General features: G+C 40.2%; 1 protein-coding gene across 3 annotated transcripts in view; it reads left to right on the forward strand.

Moving 5' to 3' along the window:
• Positions 1-17,260, forward strand: part of ntrk3b (neurotrophic tyrosine kinase, receptor, type 3b) — a 656,085-nt gene that overhangs the window by 233,195 nt on the left and 405,630 nt on the right. For all 3 annotated transcript variants that reach the window (XM_061963693.1, XM_061963694.1, XM_061963695.1), the window contains exon 4: positions 4,832-4,900. In XM_061963693.1, the coding sequence (XP_061819677.1) occupies positions 4,832-4,900 (69 nt within the window). The remainder of the gene's footprint in view (positions 1-4,831; positions 4,901-17,260) is intronic.

Here is a 17,260-nt window from a genome sequence, read left to right on the forward strand (position 1 = left end):
TTCTTCCGCTTATCCGAGGTCAGGTCGCGGGGGCAGCAGCCTAAGCAGGGAAGCCCAGACTTCCCTCTCCCCAGCCACTTCTTCCAGCTCTTCCCGGGGGACCCCGAGGCGTTCCCAGGCCAGCCCTGGAGACATAGTCTTCCCAACGTGTCCTAGCCTCCTACCGGTCGGACGTGCCCTAAACACCTCCCTCGGGAGGCGTTCAAGTGGCATCCTGACCAGATGCCCGAACCACCTCATCTGGCTCCTCTCGATGTGGAGGAAAATGCCAACATGGCACTGCCATATTTATTATTGAAGTCACAAAGTGCATTATTTTTTTTTAACATGCCTCAAAACAGCATCTTGGAATTTGGGACATGCTCTCCCTGAGACCCACTACAACTATGGGAAGTACTATACTTTGACTTTCACAAAGTGCATTGATTTGTATTTGTAAAAAGCACTTTACATTGAGTAAACAGCCTCAAAGTGCTAGAGTGTATTAAAAAAATTAAAATAAAATAAAATAAAAACTACAACAGCCTAATAGCTAGAACTAGTATGCATATGTCTAAAAAAAAAAAAAAAGTTAAAAAAAAAAGAAGGGTTTTGAAGCCTTTTTTAAAAGCATCCACAGTCTGTGGTGCCCTCAGGTGGTCAGGGAGAGCGTTCCACAGACTGGGAGCGGTGGAGCATTGTTCCCATTGTCCGTAGCTTTGTCCTCGCAGCTTGGACAAAGTCCTACCTTAATGTTGTCACAGTAGCTTCTTTAGTTAAAGACAGTGCATGGTATGCTGCTTGCTGCTAGTTCGCCCTGTACTTAGTACAGATAAACGCTACGCTAGTCGGTTTTACAATAATAATATTAACAGATTTTATTTGTGAAAAGCACTTTACATTGAGTAAACAGCCTCAAAGTGCTAGAGTGTATTCAAAAAATAAAAATAAAAAGATAATACAAATAAATAAAAATAAAACTAGAACAGCCTAATAGCTAGAACTAGTATGCATATATCTAAAAAAGGCTTTTTTTTAAAAAAAAAAAGGGTTTTGAAGCCTTTTTTAAAAGCATCCACAGTCTGTGGTGCCCTCAGGTGGTCAGGGTGAGCATTCCACAGACTGGGAGCGGCGGAGCAGAAAGCCCGGTCTCCCATTGTCGGTAGCTTTGTCCTCGGAGGTTGGACAAAGTCCTACCTTAATGTTGTTACAGTAGCTTCTTTAGTTAAAGACAGTGCATGGTATGCTGCTTGCTGTTAGTTCGCCCTGTACTTAGTACAGATAAACGCTACGCTAGTCGGTTTTACAATAATAATATTAACAGATTTTATTTGTAAAAAGCACTTGACATTGAGTAAACAACCTCAAAGTGCTAGAGTATATTAAAAAAATAAAAAGAAAAAGATAATAAAATAAAAATAAATAAAAAACTAGAACAGCCAAATAGCTAGAACTAGTATGCATATATCTAAAAAAAAAAAAAGGCTTTTTTTTTTTTTTTAAAGAAGGGTTTTGAAGCCTTTTTTAAAAGCATCCACAGTCTGTGGTGCCCTCAGGTAGTCAGGGAGAGCGTTCCACCGACTGGGAGCTGCGGAGCATTGTTCCCATTGTCCGTAGCTTTGTCCTCGGAGGTTGGACAAAGTCCTACCTTAATGTTGTCACAGTAGCTTCTTTAGTTAAAGACAGTGCATGATATGCTGCTTGTTGCTATTTTGCCCTGTGCTTTGTACAGATAAACGCTACGCTAGTCGGTTCTACAATAATAATATTAACAGATTTTATTTGTAAAAAGCACTTTACATTGAGTAAACAACCTCAAAGTGCTAGAGTGTATTAAAAAAATAAAAATAAAAAGATAATAAAAATTAAAAAAAATAAAAACTAGAACAGCCTAATAGCTAGAACTAGTATGCATATATCTAAAAAGAAGTTTTTTTTTTTTTTAAAAGAAGGGTTTTGAAGCCTTTTTTAAAAGCATCCACAGTCTGTGGTGCCCTCAGGTGGTCAGGGAGAGCGTTCCACAGACTGGGAGCGGTGGAGCATTGTTCCCATTGTCCGTAATTTTGCCCTCGGCGCTTGGACAAAGTCCTACCTTAATGTTGTCACAGTAGCTTCTTTAGTTAAAGACAGTGCATGGTATGCTGCTTGCTGCTATTTTGCCCTGTACTTAGTACAGATAAATGCTACGCTAGTCGGTTTTACAATAATAATATTAACTGATTTTATTTGTAAAAAGCACTTTACATTGAGTAAACAACCTCAAAGTGCAAGAGTGTATTAAAAAAATAAAATAAAAAGATAATAAAAATAAATAAAAAACTAGAACAGCCTAATAGCTAGAACTAGTATGCATATATCTAAAAAAAAAAAAAAAAAACAGGCTTTTTTTTTTTTTTAAAGAAGGATTTTGAAGCCTTTTTTAAAAGCATCCACAGTCTGTGGTGCCCTCATGTGGTCAGGGAGAGCGTTCCACAGACTGGGAGCGGCGGAGCAGAAGGCCCGGTCTCCCATTGTCCGTAGCTTTGTCCTCGGAGCTTGGACAAAGTCCTACCTTAATGTTGTTACAGTAGCTTCTTTAGTTAAAGACAGTGCATGATATGCTGCTTGCTGCTATTTCGCCCTGTACTTAGTATAGATAAACGCTACGCTAGTCGGTTTTACAATAATAATATTAACAGATTTTATTTGTAAAAAGCACTTTACATTGAGTAAACAACCTCAAAGTGCTAAAGTGTATTAAAAAAATAAAAATAAAAAGATAATAAAAATAAATACAAATAAAAACTAGAACAGCCTAATAGCTAGAACTAGTATGCATATATCTAAACATTTTTTTTTTTTTTTTTTTTAAATGAAGGGTTTTTAAGCTTTTTTTAAAAGCATCCACAGTCTGTGGTGCCCTCAGGTGGTCAGGGAGAGCGTTCCACAGACTGGGAGCGGCGGAGCATTGTTCCCATTGTTCGTAGCTTTGTGCTCGGAGGTTGGACAAAGTCCTACCTTAATGTTGTCAAAGTCACTTCTTTAGTTAAAGACAGTGCATGATATGCTGCTTGCTGCTATTTCATCCTGTACTTAGTACAGATAAACGCTACGCTAGTCGGTTTTACAATAATAATATTAACAGATTTTATTTGTAAAAAGCACTTTACATTGAGTAAACAGCCTCAAAGTGCTAGAGTGTATTAAAAAAATAAAAATAAAAAGATAATAAAAATAAAAACTAGAACAGCCTAATAGCTAGAACTAGTATGCATATGTCTAAAAAAAGACTTTTTTTTAAAAAAAAAGGGTTTTGAAGCCTTTTTTAAAAGCATCCACAGTCTGTGGTGCCCTCATGTGGTCAGGGAGAGCGTTCCACAGACTGGGAGCGGCGGAGCATTGTTCCCATTGTCCGTAGCTTTGTCCTCGGAGGTTGGACAAAGTCCTACCTTAATGTTATCACAGTAGCTTCTTTAGTTAAAGACAGTGCATGGTATGCTGCTTGCTGCTAGTTCGCCCTGTACTTCGTACAGATAAACGCTACGCTATTCGGTTTTACAATAATAATAATAACAGATTTTATTTGTAAAAAGCACTTTACATTGAGTAAACAACCTCAAAGTGCTAGAGTGTATTAAAAAAATGAAAATAAAAAGATAATAAAAATGAAAAAAAAAATAAAACTAGAACAGCCTAATAGCTAGAACTAGTATGCATATGTCTAAAAAAAGACTTTTTAAAAAAAAAATAAGGGTTTTGAAACCTTTTTTAAAAGCATCCACAGTCTGTGGTACCCTCAGGTGGTCAGGGAGAGCGTTCCACAGACTGGGAGTGGCGGAGCATTGTTCCCATTGTCCGTAGCTTTGTCCTCGGAGGTTGGACAAAGTCCTACCTTAATGTTGTCACAGTAGCTTCTTTAGTTAAAGACAGTGCATGGTATGCTGCTTGCTGCTATTTCGCCCTGTACTTAGTATAGATAAACGCTACGCTAGTCGGTTTTACAATAATAATATTAACAGATTTTATTTGTAAAAAGCACTTTACATTGAGTAAACAGCCTCAAAGTGCTAGAGTGTATTAAAAAAATGAAAATAAAAAGACAATAAAAATGAAAAAAAATAAAAACTAGAACAGCCTAATAGCTAGAACTAGTATGCATATATCTAAAAAAAAAGTTAAAAAAAAAAAAAGAAGGGTTTTGAAGCCTTTTTTAAAAGCATCCACAGTCTGTGGTGCCCTCAGGTGGTCAGGGAGAGCGTTCCACAGACCGGGAGCGTAGCTTTGTCCTCGGAGCTTGGACAAAGTCCTACCTTAATGTTGTCACAGTAGCTTCTTTAGTTCAAGACAGTGCATGGTATGCTGCCGCCGTTATTCTTTGCTGTAAAGAAAAAGCAGAAAATGGTAACTGGGTTGTACTTGTATAGCGCTTTTCTACCTTTTTTAAGGAATTCAAAGCGCTTTGACACTATTTCCACATTCACCCATTCACACACACACATTCACACATTCATGGCGGGAGCTGCCAAGCAAGGCGCTAACCAGGACCCATCAGGAGCAAGGGTGAAGTGTCTTGCTCAAGGACACAACGGACGTGACTAGGATGGTAGAAGGTGGGGATTGAACCAGTGACCCTCAGATTTATGGCACGGCCACTCTCCCAACTTCGCCACGCCGTCCCAAAAAGAAGGGTTTTAAAGCCTTTTTTTTAAAGCATCCACAGTCTGTGGTGCCCTCAGGTGGTCAGGGAGAGCGTCTCGCAGACCCACAAAAAAAATATTGAAACTCAATCTGTGGAGGTGCTGTGTTGAGACAGTGCATGATATGCTGCCTGAAATGGACTAACAAGTGTGTGTGTGTGTGTGTGTTCCTGCAGAAACCTGTCCAAGAACCCTCTCAGCACGCTGTCCTGGCAGCTCTTCCAGCACCTTCAACTGGCCGAGCTGTAAGTTTTTTGTTTTTTTTACCTTTTCCTGTGGCGTTTGACTTTTTATTAGCGCAATTTATCACAACCGCCCCGCCACCGCGCTGCACATTGTTCGCCTCCGTGCCACAAAAAACCTCGTTTGTCCGCACCAAAGAGAGCGACCCTGAAGGCGGCGTCTTGATCCTGCGAGCCGTTTGTTGACTCAATTAACACAAAGTAAAGGGAATTAAACAGGCGGGTGATGACAGTGTGACCCCACCCACCCATCCCCCGTTCTCATGTTTACTATGAATCATTTAGCTATCAGCCATGTTGGAGGAAGGAGTTATCATGCGATGTAATTCACACATCATTACTGCTGCTCCCTGTCAGCCAGGCTTAGCGTTTGAACCCTCGCTCCGTTCCGTACCGCCCCACCCCCGTGCTTTCCTCCTTGCTCAGGAGACACAGTGGCCTAAGGTGGTCTATTTCAGGGCTGACAATGTTCTTCCTAGGAACTAAGAAGAGAGTAGATAAAAAAATCTAGGCTATGAACAGCACTACCCGACATGGATAGTCGTCATGGAAATAGGGTTTATTAGTCAAGACAGTGCATGATAATCTTCTAGCTCAGGGGTCGGCAACCCAAAATGTTGAAAGAGCCATATTGGACCAAAACTACAAAAACAAATCTGTCTGGAGCCGCAAAAAAATTAAAAGCCATATTACATACAGATAGTGTGTCGTGAGCAGAGGTGGGTAGAGTAGCCAGAAATTGTACTCAAGTAAGAGTACTGTTACTTTAGAGATGTATTACTCAAGTAAAAGTAAGGAGTAGTCACCCAAATATTTACTTGAGTAAAAGTAAAAAGTATGTTGTGAAAAAACTACTCAAGTACTGAGTAACTGATGAGTAACATACACACACATATCATATATATATATTAGAGATGCGCGGATAGGCAATTTATTTCATCCGCAACCGCGTCAGAAAGTCGTCAACCATCCGCCATCCACCCGATGTAACGTTTGATCAGAACTGCACCCGCCCGCCATCCGCCCGATCTAATATAGATGATGCAAGGCATTAGTGAGCCTGCCAACTACTCCGGTTTTCCCGTAATTCGTACGGTTTTCATCAACCTATTCCGGGTTTTTCATTAATTAAAAAAAAAAAAAAAGGGTGAAAACTACGCGAATTGCACCTTGTGCAGACAAGATTTTTCGATCGGACACGGAGGAATTAGGGATGTAAAAGACCACGTTGGGACAAAAAAACACAAGTCTAATGCCGTTGCTAGCGATACAAGTGGAAAACTTTCAACGTTTTTCGTCGCCCAAACAGATTCTTTGGATGTGATAAATGCCAAAGTTTTATTTACGGAGGCAATAATTGAGCATGGATTTCCAATCGCACTGGCTGATCACATGGGACAGTTACATGTTTGTCATGCAACCTTTAAAAATCATTACGCGGTGATCGCGGTCCCAAAAATAAACTTTTCTTGCATGATAATGTCCAGAAAAATTCGCTTTATATTACTATAGAGTCCTTTTAACGAATGAGTTTGATGGTTTATCACAAACCTTAAATGAAAGAAGTCCTTTGTTCTCCTGCACATTGGCCTTGCTTCGTGTTTGGTGCGCAAGCTTTATAACCTCACTGAGGTTATAAAGCTTTTGCCTGTTAAAGAAAGGAGACTGATCCAATGCAGCACAGACTTTCGCGTGCCACGCTGTCACGACCCAGGCGCACACCAGTGCGCAATCATATGGGAGCCGCGCTGAGCGCACCTCCAAGCGCGTCTCGCTGCCGGCGACGGCCGGGTATATGGGCCCGACGCTCCAGCGCCATCCATTTTCAGGGCTAGTTGATTCGGCAGGTGGGTTGTTACACACTCCTTAGCGGGTTCCGACTTCCATGGCCACCGTCCTGCTCTCTATATCAACCAGGGTGAGCCCCACCCCTTTCGTGAGCGCACTGCGCGCGGAGTGACCCCTGTTACGCGCCCCCGGCAACAGGGGTGGCGGGCAGGTAAGCTGCGCGGGCGGAGCGCGCGGAGTGACCCCTGTTACGAGCCCCCGGCCACGGGGGTGGCGGGCAGGTAAGCTGCTTACCTGCTGCGCGGCGAAGGCGGACGAGGCGGGGTGTCGGTGCGGTGGGCGCGGTAGTGACCCTGGACGTGCGTCGGGCCCTTCTCGCGGATCGCCTCAGCTACGGCTCCCGGTGGGGCCCTCTCGGGGGAAGGGGCCTCGGTCCCGGACCCCGGCGAGGCGTCCCTTCTCCGCTCCGTAAAAGTGTCCATCTCTTTTCTTTTTTTTTCTTCTGTTGTGGCATATGCAGCAGGTGCCTGCTCGTTTTTCGTATGTGGGTAACAACTATGTATATATATTTCCGAATTGGTTTAACTGCCACCCGCAAAAAAAAAAAAAAAAAAATATATATATATATATATATATATATCTAATTAATCCACCCGACCCGACCCGCGCGCGGATAAAATCTTATTTTTTTTAATTTCATCCGCCCAATCCGCGGATAATCCGCGGACTCCGCGGTTGTGTCCGCAAACCGCGCATCTCTAATATATATATATATATATATATATATATATATATATATATATATATATATATATATACATACATATATATATACACACATATATATATATTGTTGCGTTTTGGACCAGTTGTTCCTCCCAGGGAATTCAAGTCACAATTCGCTCCCAAGCTCTTTACGACACTTAAAGCTGAGTTGAAAAACCACCAGAGACAGAATAGGTATTTTGTTGTATATTTTCAAAGCTTTGCAAATATACTTTTTGAGACCAGTCTAACCATAGAACATTCTATTGCGCCGCCCAAAATGGTCTGTCTTCCCGATCCCACCACCCTCTCTCTCGTCCCCTCTCTGTAGACAAAACAAATGCGAGTCAAAACACATTCCAAAGAACTCAAGGTTAACACACACAGTTTACTTGCAGACAGAGCAGCAAGAGAAGAAATGGAAAACACGAGCTGTTTTCAAATATGACTATGAAATAAAAGAAGTACAACTTAAATTCGGATATATGTAAATATCTGCCTCCGACAATATATATATATATATATATATATATATATATATATATATGTATATATACACATATATATATATACAGTATATAATTTATATTTATTTATTTTGCCGTTTTTGTTTACATGTTAAAGGTGTTTTAATGAATATACATGCATGTTCAACACATATAGATTCCTTTCTTTCATGACGACAAGAATATAAGTTGGTGTATTACCTGATTCTGACGACTTGCATTGATTGTAATCAGACAGTAGCGCTGATAGCGTCCACGTTTTCAAATGGAGGAGAAAAAAAGTTCCTCCTTTCTGTCTAATACCACATGAAAGTGGTTGGTTTTTGGCATCTTATTTGTCCAGCTTCCATATTCGTTTTTATACACATTGGCGGCAAACTCCGTAGCTTGCTAGCTTGTTTGTGCTGGCTTTCGGAGACTCTTGTTTTGAAAGCGCAGGCGCGATGGAGCGGCACTTTTATTGTGAAGACAGGAACTGTGCAGTCAGTCTTTAGGCTTTTGACGGGATGTACGGTTGAAATAAAAAAGGGTCTTTTTTCCTTCACACTTTTGATTGATTGATTGAAACTTTTATTAGTAGGTTGCACAGTACAGTACATATTCCGTACAATTGACCACTAAATGGTAACACCCCAATAAGTTTTTCAACTTGTTTAAGTCAGGTCATGTGACCGCCTGGCTCTGTTTGATTGGTCCAACGTCACCAGTGACTGCATCTGATTGGTGGAACGGAGTGAACGTCACCAGTGACTGTATTTGTTGAAACGCAGGCACTATGAAGGTCTGTCTGACAGACCAAAACAAACAAAGCGTGCATTAACAGATCGATCAAAATTAGTAGCGAGTAGCGAGCTGAATGTACATAAAAGTAGCGGAGTAAAAGTAGCGTTTCTTCTCTATAAATATACTCAAGTAAAAGTAAAAGTATGTTGCATTAAAACTACTCTTAGAAGTACAATTTATCCCAAAAGTTACTCAAGTAGATGTAACGAAGTAAATGTAGCGCGTTACTACCCACCTCTGGTCATGAGATATAAATTGAATTAATATGACTTAAAGGAAACTAAATGAGTTCAAATATAGCTACAAATGAGGCAAAATGATGCAATATGTACATATAGCTAGCCTAAATAGCATGTTAGCATCGATTAGCTCGCAGTCATGCAGTGACCAAATATGTCTGATTAGCACTCCACACAAGTCATTAACATCAACAAAACTCACCTTTGTGGGTTCAGGCACAACGTTAAGTTTGGTAGACAAAATGAGACAGAAAAAGAAGTGGCGTAAAACACGTCCTAGGAAGTCGGAGAAAGTTATACATGTAAACAAACTAAGGTGAGTTCAAGGACCGGCAAAATTAGTAGGACACAACGGCGCTCGCCAAATACTCGAATCAGTGAAGCATGTTTAATATAAACAGTGTGCTTTATAACAATTAGGGAGGTTTGTGTCATGTTTGTCCTCCTACAGAAACCATATTAACACAAAAAATATTTTTTTCCCCCCTCAACTTTTTCCATTTTTCATACATTTTTGAAAAAGCTCCAGAGAGCCACGAGGGCGGCGCTAAAGAGCCGCATACGGTTCTAGAGCCGCGGGTTGCCGACCCCTGTTCTAGCTGAACTACTGTAAAATACCCTTTTCTGTGATGTTCTCTTTGTCACCGGAATGAGCCTATTTAGTCAAGACAGTGTATGATAGGCTGGCTTCAAGTAATTCAACTACGGAACGACGAGACATACAAACCCCGTTTCCATATGAGTTGGGAAATTGTGTTAGATGTAAATATAAACGGAATACAATGATTTGCAAATCCTTTTCAACCCATATTCAGTTGAATATGCTACAAAGACAACATATTTGATGTTCAAACTGATAAACATTTTTTTTTTTGCAAATACAGAATTCATTAGTCAAGACAGTGCATGGTAGGCAGGCTTCCAGTCATAGAACAATGGAACAACTAGACAAAGAAAGCCAGTCTACCAAGCTAACCTTTATGTGACTTTGCATGGTCATCTAGTGAATAAGTCATATATTTTATGTCAAAACATAATTAATTAGTAAAGACCATGCATGGTAGGCTAGCTTCAAGTCATTGGATTATTAAACAACTACACGAAGCAAGCCAGTCTACCAAGCTAACCTTCATGTGACTTTGCATGGTCAACTAGAGAATAAGTTATATATTTGACGTCAAAAGATAATTCATTAGTCAAGACAGTGCATGGTAGGCTGGCTTCAAGTCATTGAATTATTAAACAACTAGACAAATGAAGCCAGTCTACCAAGCTAACCTTCATGTTTCATCTCATGGTCAACAAGTGAATAAGTCCAATATTTGACATCTATACAGAATTCATTAGTCAAGACAGTGCATGGTAGGCTGGCTTCCAGTCATCGAACAATGGAACAACTAGACAAATAAAGCCAGTCTACCAAGCTAACCTTTATGTGGCTTTGCATGGTCATCTAGAGAATAAGTTATATATTTGACGTCAAAAGATAATTCATTAGTAAAGACAGTGCATGGTAGGCTAGCTTCAAGTCATTGAATCATTAAACAACAAGACGAAGAAAGCCAGTCTACCAAGCTAACCTTTATGTGGCTTTGCATGGTCATCTAGAGAATAAGTCATATATTTGACGTCAATACAGAATTCATTAGTAAAGACAGTGCATGGTAGGCTAGATTCAAGTCATTTAAATATTAAACAACTACACGAAGAAAGCTAGTCTACCAATCTAACCTTTATGTGACATCTCATGGTCAACAAGTGAATAAGTCATATATTTGACGTCAATACAGAATTCATTAGTCAAGACAGTGCATGGTAGGCTGGCCTCAAGTCATTGAACTATGGAACAACTCGACAAAGGAAGTCAGTCTACCAAGTTAATCTTTATCTGACTTTACATGGTCAACTAGTGAACAAGTCATAGCTTAGACATCAATACAGATTCCATTAGTCTAGACTGTGTATGGTAGGCAGACTTCAAGTCATGGTAGAATGGAACAACTAGACAAAGACAATGACTTATTAGTTTCTTTAGTCTTCTTTATGATGGTCTGCGTGGGAAGCAACTTCTCAGCCCGCCGGACCCCTGCTGGTGTTACTCAATCGTCATCACAAGTCTCAGAGCCTCTTGGAAAAAAAACAAAAACGTTTTGTACTTTTGTTATTTTGCCAGCTGTCCACTTGGACTGTTGTAGCGGATAACTTCCCCACAGACTAATCTCCTCAAACGCCCTACTTTTAGATGCCAGCTTGAAGTGTGGATGCTTGTGCTTTGGTCATGTGACAGGAATGGACTTATTTAGTCAAGACAGTGCATGGTATACTAGTTGTTACCTTGCGTTGCTGAACTGAGAAGATATCGGACCCAGCATTCTCACAAGTGAAAAAACTAAAACCCCCAAACTCCAAAGGTTTCCAAATCTGTGACGAAATAGAGGTGTATAGTGATGACAGTGCATGGTATGCTGCAGTGACGTGCAGTCACTAGAGGCAGGTGAGGCGGGGCCTCACCTGCCATCATGGAAAGAAAAAAAATGTAAAAAATAAATAAATAAATTAAATTGTTATATGTATCCAGTGATTATACTATGAAGTTATTTTCCATTTAACTTCACCAGTTTTAGATTATTTTTATTCAAAATCGCTGAATTTTCACATTTGCCGTTCAAATACTGAGAAGAGACGGTGCAGTGATCAGCAGCCAGTTGAGGCACGTCACTCAGTGCCTCAACATGGATTGCGCAATGACTCGGCTAACTGCTGGCCTGCTGTGCAGTGAGACTGTATTGCTATATGAATTATATTATACATTTCCATAGTTTAGTTAGCTGAGGTATATAATGTACAGTGTATTTTGTCAACAACTGTATGTGTGTAATGTATTTCTTGTGCTGAGCGATCATACAACAGCTGCAAAAGACACACTGGCTGAGGCTCGCAGTAATCCGCCTCCTGCACCCCCGCCGTAGAATGCACCCCCTGACGGGAGTGTTATATCAACTAAAGCCCACACTTAAACTTGCCACGTGCAAGATTGAATCTATTTAAAAAAATTATTTCATAAGAAGCCAAAAAGTGCAAAAAATAATGTTGGTGTTGGAGGAGTTGTGAATGACTGCAGGGCCACAACATTAGATACACCTGCAGACTGCAAGTGTACCTAATTCACAACTCCTCCAACACGAACATTATTGTTTTTGCACTTTTTGGCTTCTTATTAAATAACTTTTGTAACCTATTTTCATGGGCTTTCCTCTTTGTGATGTTAAGGTCCTGTTATGCGCTGTTATACAGTATATGCCTTGAGCTCTTATTTTGAAGGCGCTAAGAGCGGAAGTGATGTCACGTTGCGGAGGTTTTTGAAAGAAGGTAAATAAAGTGGTCCTCGTGTAAACTGGAGCCTCCGTGTTTGTTATTTTGTAGTTTCATACAGTATAGGCGACATTTATAAACCCTCGGTTACACTTTTTTAAATAGATTCAATCTTGCACGTGGAAAGTTTAAGTGAGGGCTTTAGTTGCGGCGCATGAACTTCATTTCTAAGTAAAGGTAAGACCATAATAACGTTTTTTTTTATTAAATGTGCTTTTTTATGTGCTACAGTTTGTATGTGTAAAGTTAAAGTTAAGTTAAAGTACCAATGATTGTCACACACACACTAGGTGTAATGAAATTTGTCCTCTGCATTTGACCCATCCCCTTGATCACCCCCTGGGAGGTGAGGGGAGCAGTGGGCAGCAGCGGCGCCACGCCCGGGAATCATTTTTGGTGATTTAATAACCCCCAATTCCAAGCCTTGATGCTGAGTGCCAAGCAGGGAAGAATGCTGGTATGAGCTTTTAAACATAACCCGTTAACTGCTGCCAATCAAATGGTGAATAAGATACTCTTTAGGGTTCATATGTTTGTAAATCTGACTGTGATGAAGTCAGTGCCTCACCAGCCATCAACCTCACCGCACGTCACTGGTATACATAATTTATACACACACACACATTGGCCCCCCCAGACACATTTTTTTCTTAAATGTGGCCCTCCAGTCCAAATATTTGCCCAGGTCTGCTATAGGTACTACTTTACACTAATGATGCCGTTATCAAGGGTGTATAAATACGTTTATTTTAATGACTTTTTGCGTGAAATCCTACTAAATACTCCCAGACTGTCATATTGCACAGACTACAATGTTGACATAAGGGATGGAAATATTGCGGTATAGTACCGAATATGATTCATTAGTATTGTAGTACTACACTAACACCGGTATACCGTACAACCCTACCCTGGACAAGTCGCCACCTCCTCCCAGGTTAATATTCAGTGGTTTATTGTTCATAGTTAATATTGTAAATCCGACTTTCTTCATTTTAATGTACATTTTAATGTCCCATTCAGTAAAAAACTGTAAAATTAAATTCCGTTTTTTTGAGGCGGTCTGTCATAATGTTTTTAGAACTCTATTGGACATTGTGAATGTTGGTATTAGTGTTCCTGAAAAAAAAGGGACCAAAAGCAAACATACTGTACATTTTTACAGCTCAATGTGTATATATCATTTATGCACACATACACGTTGCTCCCCCACACATTTTTTTCTTTAATGTGGCCCTCCAGTCCAAATATTTGCCCAGGTCTGCTATAGGTACTACTTTACACTAATGATGCCGTTATCAAGGGTGTATAAATACGTTTTTTTTAATGACTTTTTGCGTGAAATCCTACTAAATACTCCCAGACTGTCATATTGCACAGACTACAATGTTGACATAAGGGATGGAAATATTGCCAGGATTACGTGTATTGTCTTGCCAGCTGTCCACTTGGACTGGGTACTATATTCACTAATGAAGTTAGTTTATTTAACTAATTAGAGTGCCTACGTCTGAGTTCCTCAGTATAAAACTGCACTGCAAATGCAGGTAGTATGAACAGAAGGTGGTCTTTAATCATGTAGCAACAGCAAGTTGTCGTCAATGAGCTCAAGTCCAGCTGTCATTTTGCTTTAAGATGACGGACATAATCGTCATTTCTTCCTTTTACCAATAGAATCTATTTCGTCCTGTTTTCTAATCCATTTGCGCGTACAAGAGGGATAGATAACATTCTAAGTGCTCATTTTCTTCCTCTTTTATTGTTTCCGTTCCAGACAGTAATCGTTAATGTTATGTCTTTTTTTCCCTTTGAGTTATGACGGTGAGTCATACCCGCCCACTGAACCGAAAATACACTTTTTTTTAAATTTATTTATTTTTGGGGGTTTTTGTTTTATCAGCGCTAAGGATGACTTGATCAAACGAAATGAAGATTTTTTAAAAGAGATGGCGTTAATGTTCGGGTTTTTACTGTCTTGAAGCACTCCACTGTCACGGTGCAAAGTGCATTGTCAGCAATATTTGCAAAAAGGTGAGTATGCAGGTATATGGCTCAAACCTTTCCCGCCGAGGGCCACAGACTGACAAAACAAAGGATGCGGGGGCCATTTTTGTAGTTTTCACCTTCGAAACCAGTGCATTATGTTTAACCCTTGTGCAACGTTCATGTTGTTGTTACTCAGCCTGCCTTTGTGGGTCTGATGGACCCGTTGCATTTTGTGGCTTTTAATGCCTCACAATCAAACCCTTTTATGTTAAAATACTGAACAGATGTTTACCTTATCCCAATAAACATCTGTTCAGTATTTTAACATACAAGTGTTTGATTGTGAGGCATTAAAAGCCACAAAATGCAAGGGGTCCGTCAGACCCACAAACGCTGGCTGAGTAACAACAATATGAACGTTGCACGGAAAATTTTTCTCCCAGTTTCTGCATCCCACAGGTGTTCTTCTTTTGTGTTTCTGCACCTGCGGTTCCCACACAAGGTTGCAACATTGTTTGTCAACACTGTCTGCTCTCATTTTCTCGCACATTTGACCCTCTGATGTTCTGTGTACATACACTCTGTCCTCCTCCTGTCTAGGCCTGTCATGTGTGTGTGTGTGTGTTACACAGAACATCAATTTCCACACTTCTACAAACCCCGTTTCCATATGAGTTGGGAAATTGTGTTAGATGTAAATATAAACGGAATACAATGATTTGCAAATCATTTTCAACCCATATTCAGTTGATAATGCTACAAAGACAACATATTTGATGTTCAAACTGATACTTTTTTTTTTTTTGTGCAAATAATCATTAACTTTAGAATTTGATGCCAGCAACACGTGACAAAGAAGTTGGGAAAGGTGGCAATAAATACTGATAAAGTTGAGGAATGCTCATCAAACACTTATTTGGAACATCCCACAGGTGAACAGGCAAATTGGGAACAGGTGGGTGCCATGATTGGGTATAAAAGTAGATTCCATGAAATGCTCAGTCATTCACAAACAAGGATGGGGCGAGGGTCACCACTTTGTCAACAAATGCGGGAGCAAATTGTTGAACAGTTTAAGAAAAACCTTTCTCAACCAGCTATTGCAAGGAATGTAGGGATTTCACCATCTACGGTCCGTAATATAATCAAAGGGTTCAGAGAATCTGGAGAAATCACTAAGCAGCTAAGCCCATGACCTTCGATCCCTCAGGCTGTACTGCATCAACAAGTGACACCAGTGTGTAAAGGATATCACCACATGGGCTCAGGAACACTTCAGAAACCCACTGTCAGTAATTAAAGTTGGTCGCTACATCTGTAAGTGCAAGTTAAAACTCTCCTATGCAAGGCGAAAACTGTTTATCAACAACACCCAGAAACGCCGTCGGCTTCGCTGGGCCTGAGCTCATCTAAGATGGACTGATACAAAGTGGAAAAGTGTTCTGTGGTCTGACGAGTCCACATTTCAAATTGTTTTTGGAAACTGTGGACTTCGTGTCCTACGGACCAAAGAGGAAAAGAACCATCCGGATTGTTATAGGCGCAAAGTTGAAAAGCCAGCATGTGTGATGGTAAGGGGGTGTATTAGTGCCCAAGACATGGGTAACTTACACATCTGTGAAGGCGCCATTAATGCTGAAAGGTACATACAGGTTTTGGAGCAACATATGTTGCCATCCAAGCAACGTTACCATGGACGCCCCTGCTTATTTCAGCAAGACAATGCCAAGCCATGTGTTACATCAACGTGGCTTCATAGTTAAAGAGTGCGGGTACTAGACTGGCCTGCCTGTAGTCCAGACCTGTCTCCCATTGCAAATGTGTGGCGCATTATGAAGCCTAAAATAGCACAACGGACTGTTGAACAACTTAAGCTGTACATCAAGCAAGAATGGGAAAGAATTCCACCTGAGAAGCTTAAAAAATGTGTCTCCTCAGTTCCCAAACGTTTACTGAGTGTTGTTAAAAGGAAAGGCCATGTAACACAGTGGTGAACATGCCCTTTCCCAACTACTTTGGCACGTGTTGCAGCCATGAAATTCTAAGTTAATTATTATTTGCAAAAAATAAAAAATAAAGTTTATGATTTTGAACATCAAATATGTTGTCTTTGTAGTGCATTCAACTGAATATGGGTTGAAAAGGATTTGCAAATCATTGTATTCCGTTTATATTTACATCTAACACAATTTCCCAACTCATATGGAAACGGGGTTTGTATTAGCCCCGGGGTCCTAATACATGTAATATAAATGTGTCGGGAGGGTGTATGGTGTGTGGTCATTAAATATGTATTCTGATATATGTTCTTCACAGAAAATGAGCCAAAGTCAGTGAGTCTCAGTTTGAAAAATGTATCATTTGTATCATTTTTCTTTTAATAAAAATTGAAAACGGGTCCCACAGACCCGAACACCACACAAAAACTAGAAAATTGAATTTTGGTAGGAATATTTTTGTGAATGCTGAAGAGACAAAAGCCAAATTGAAATGCTAACAGTTAGCATGCTAGCCAGAGAGCGTCAGGTAATTAAAAATGAGCAAAATGAGCTCAAAATAATGCTAGCATGCTAACAGTGCTACGCTGATAGTTAGCATTAAAGGGGAACTGCACTTTATTTTGGAATGTTTTATATCGTTCACAATCATTATGAATGACATAAACACCAATAAACACCATTCTTGTAAAAATCGGCTTGTTCTTTTTGAAGCTGAGTTTATGGAGGTTGAAGCTTGCTGCGCGGTTCGTTCTCCCGTTATGCAAAACGGACGACTCCGGACAGGACTTGCAGGTAGGAACATGATTTAATCTTCGAAAATCAACGAAGCACCAAAAACAGAACAACAAGACAAAGGAAGAAAGTGCCGATCGCACTGGATGCTAGGTCTAACACTTAGCATAGACTAGAGATAGGTATCTTCAC

The sequence above is a fragment of the Nerophis lumbriciformis genome, linkage group LG06 (assembly GCF_033978685.3).
Source record: "Nerophis lumbriciformis linkage group LG06, RoL_Nlum_v2.1, whole genome shotgun sequence".
Taxonomy (NCBI): domain Eukaryota; kingdom Metazoa; phylum Chordata; class Actinopteri; order Syngnathiformes; family Syngnathidae; genus Nerophis; species Nerophis lumbriciformis.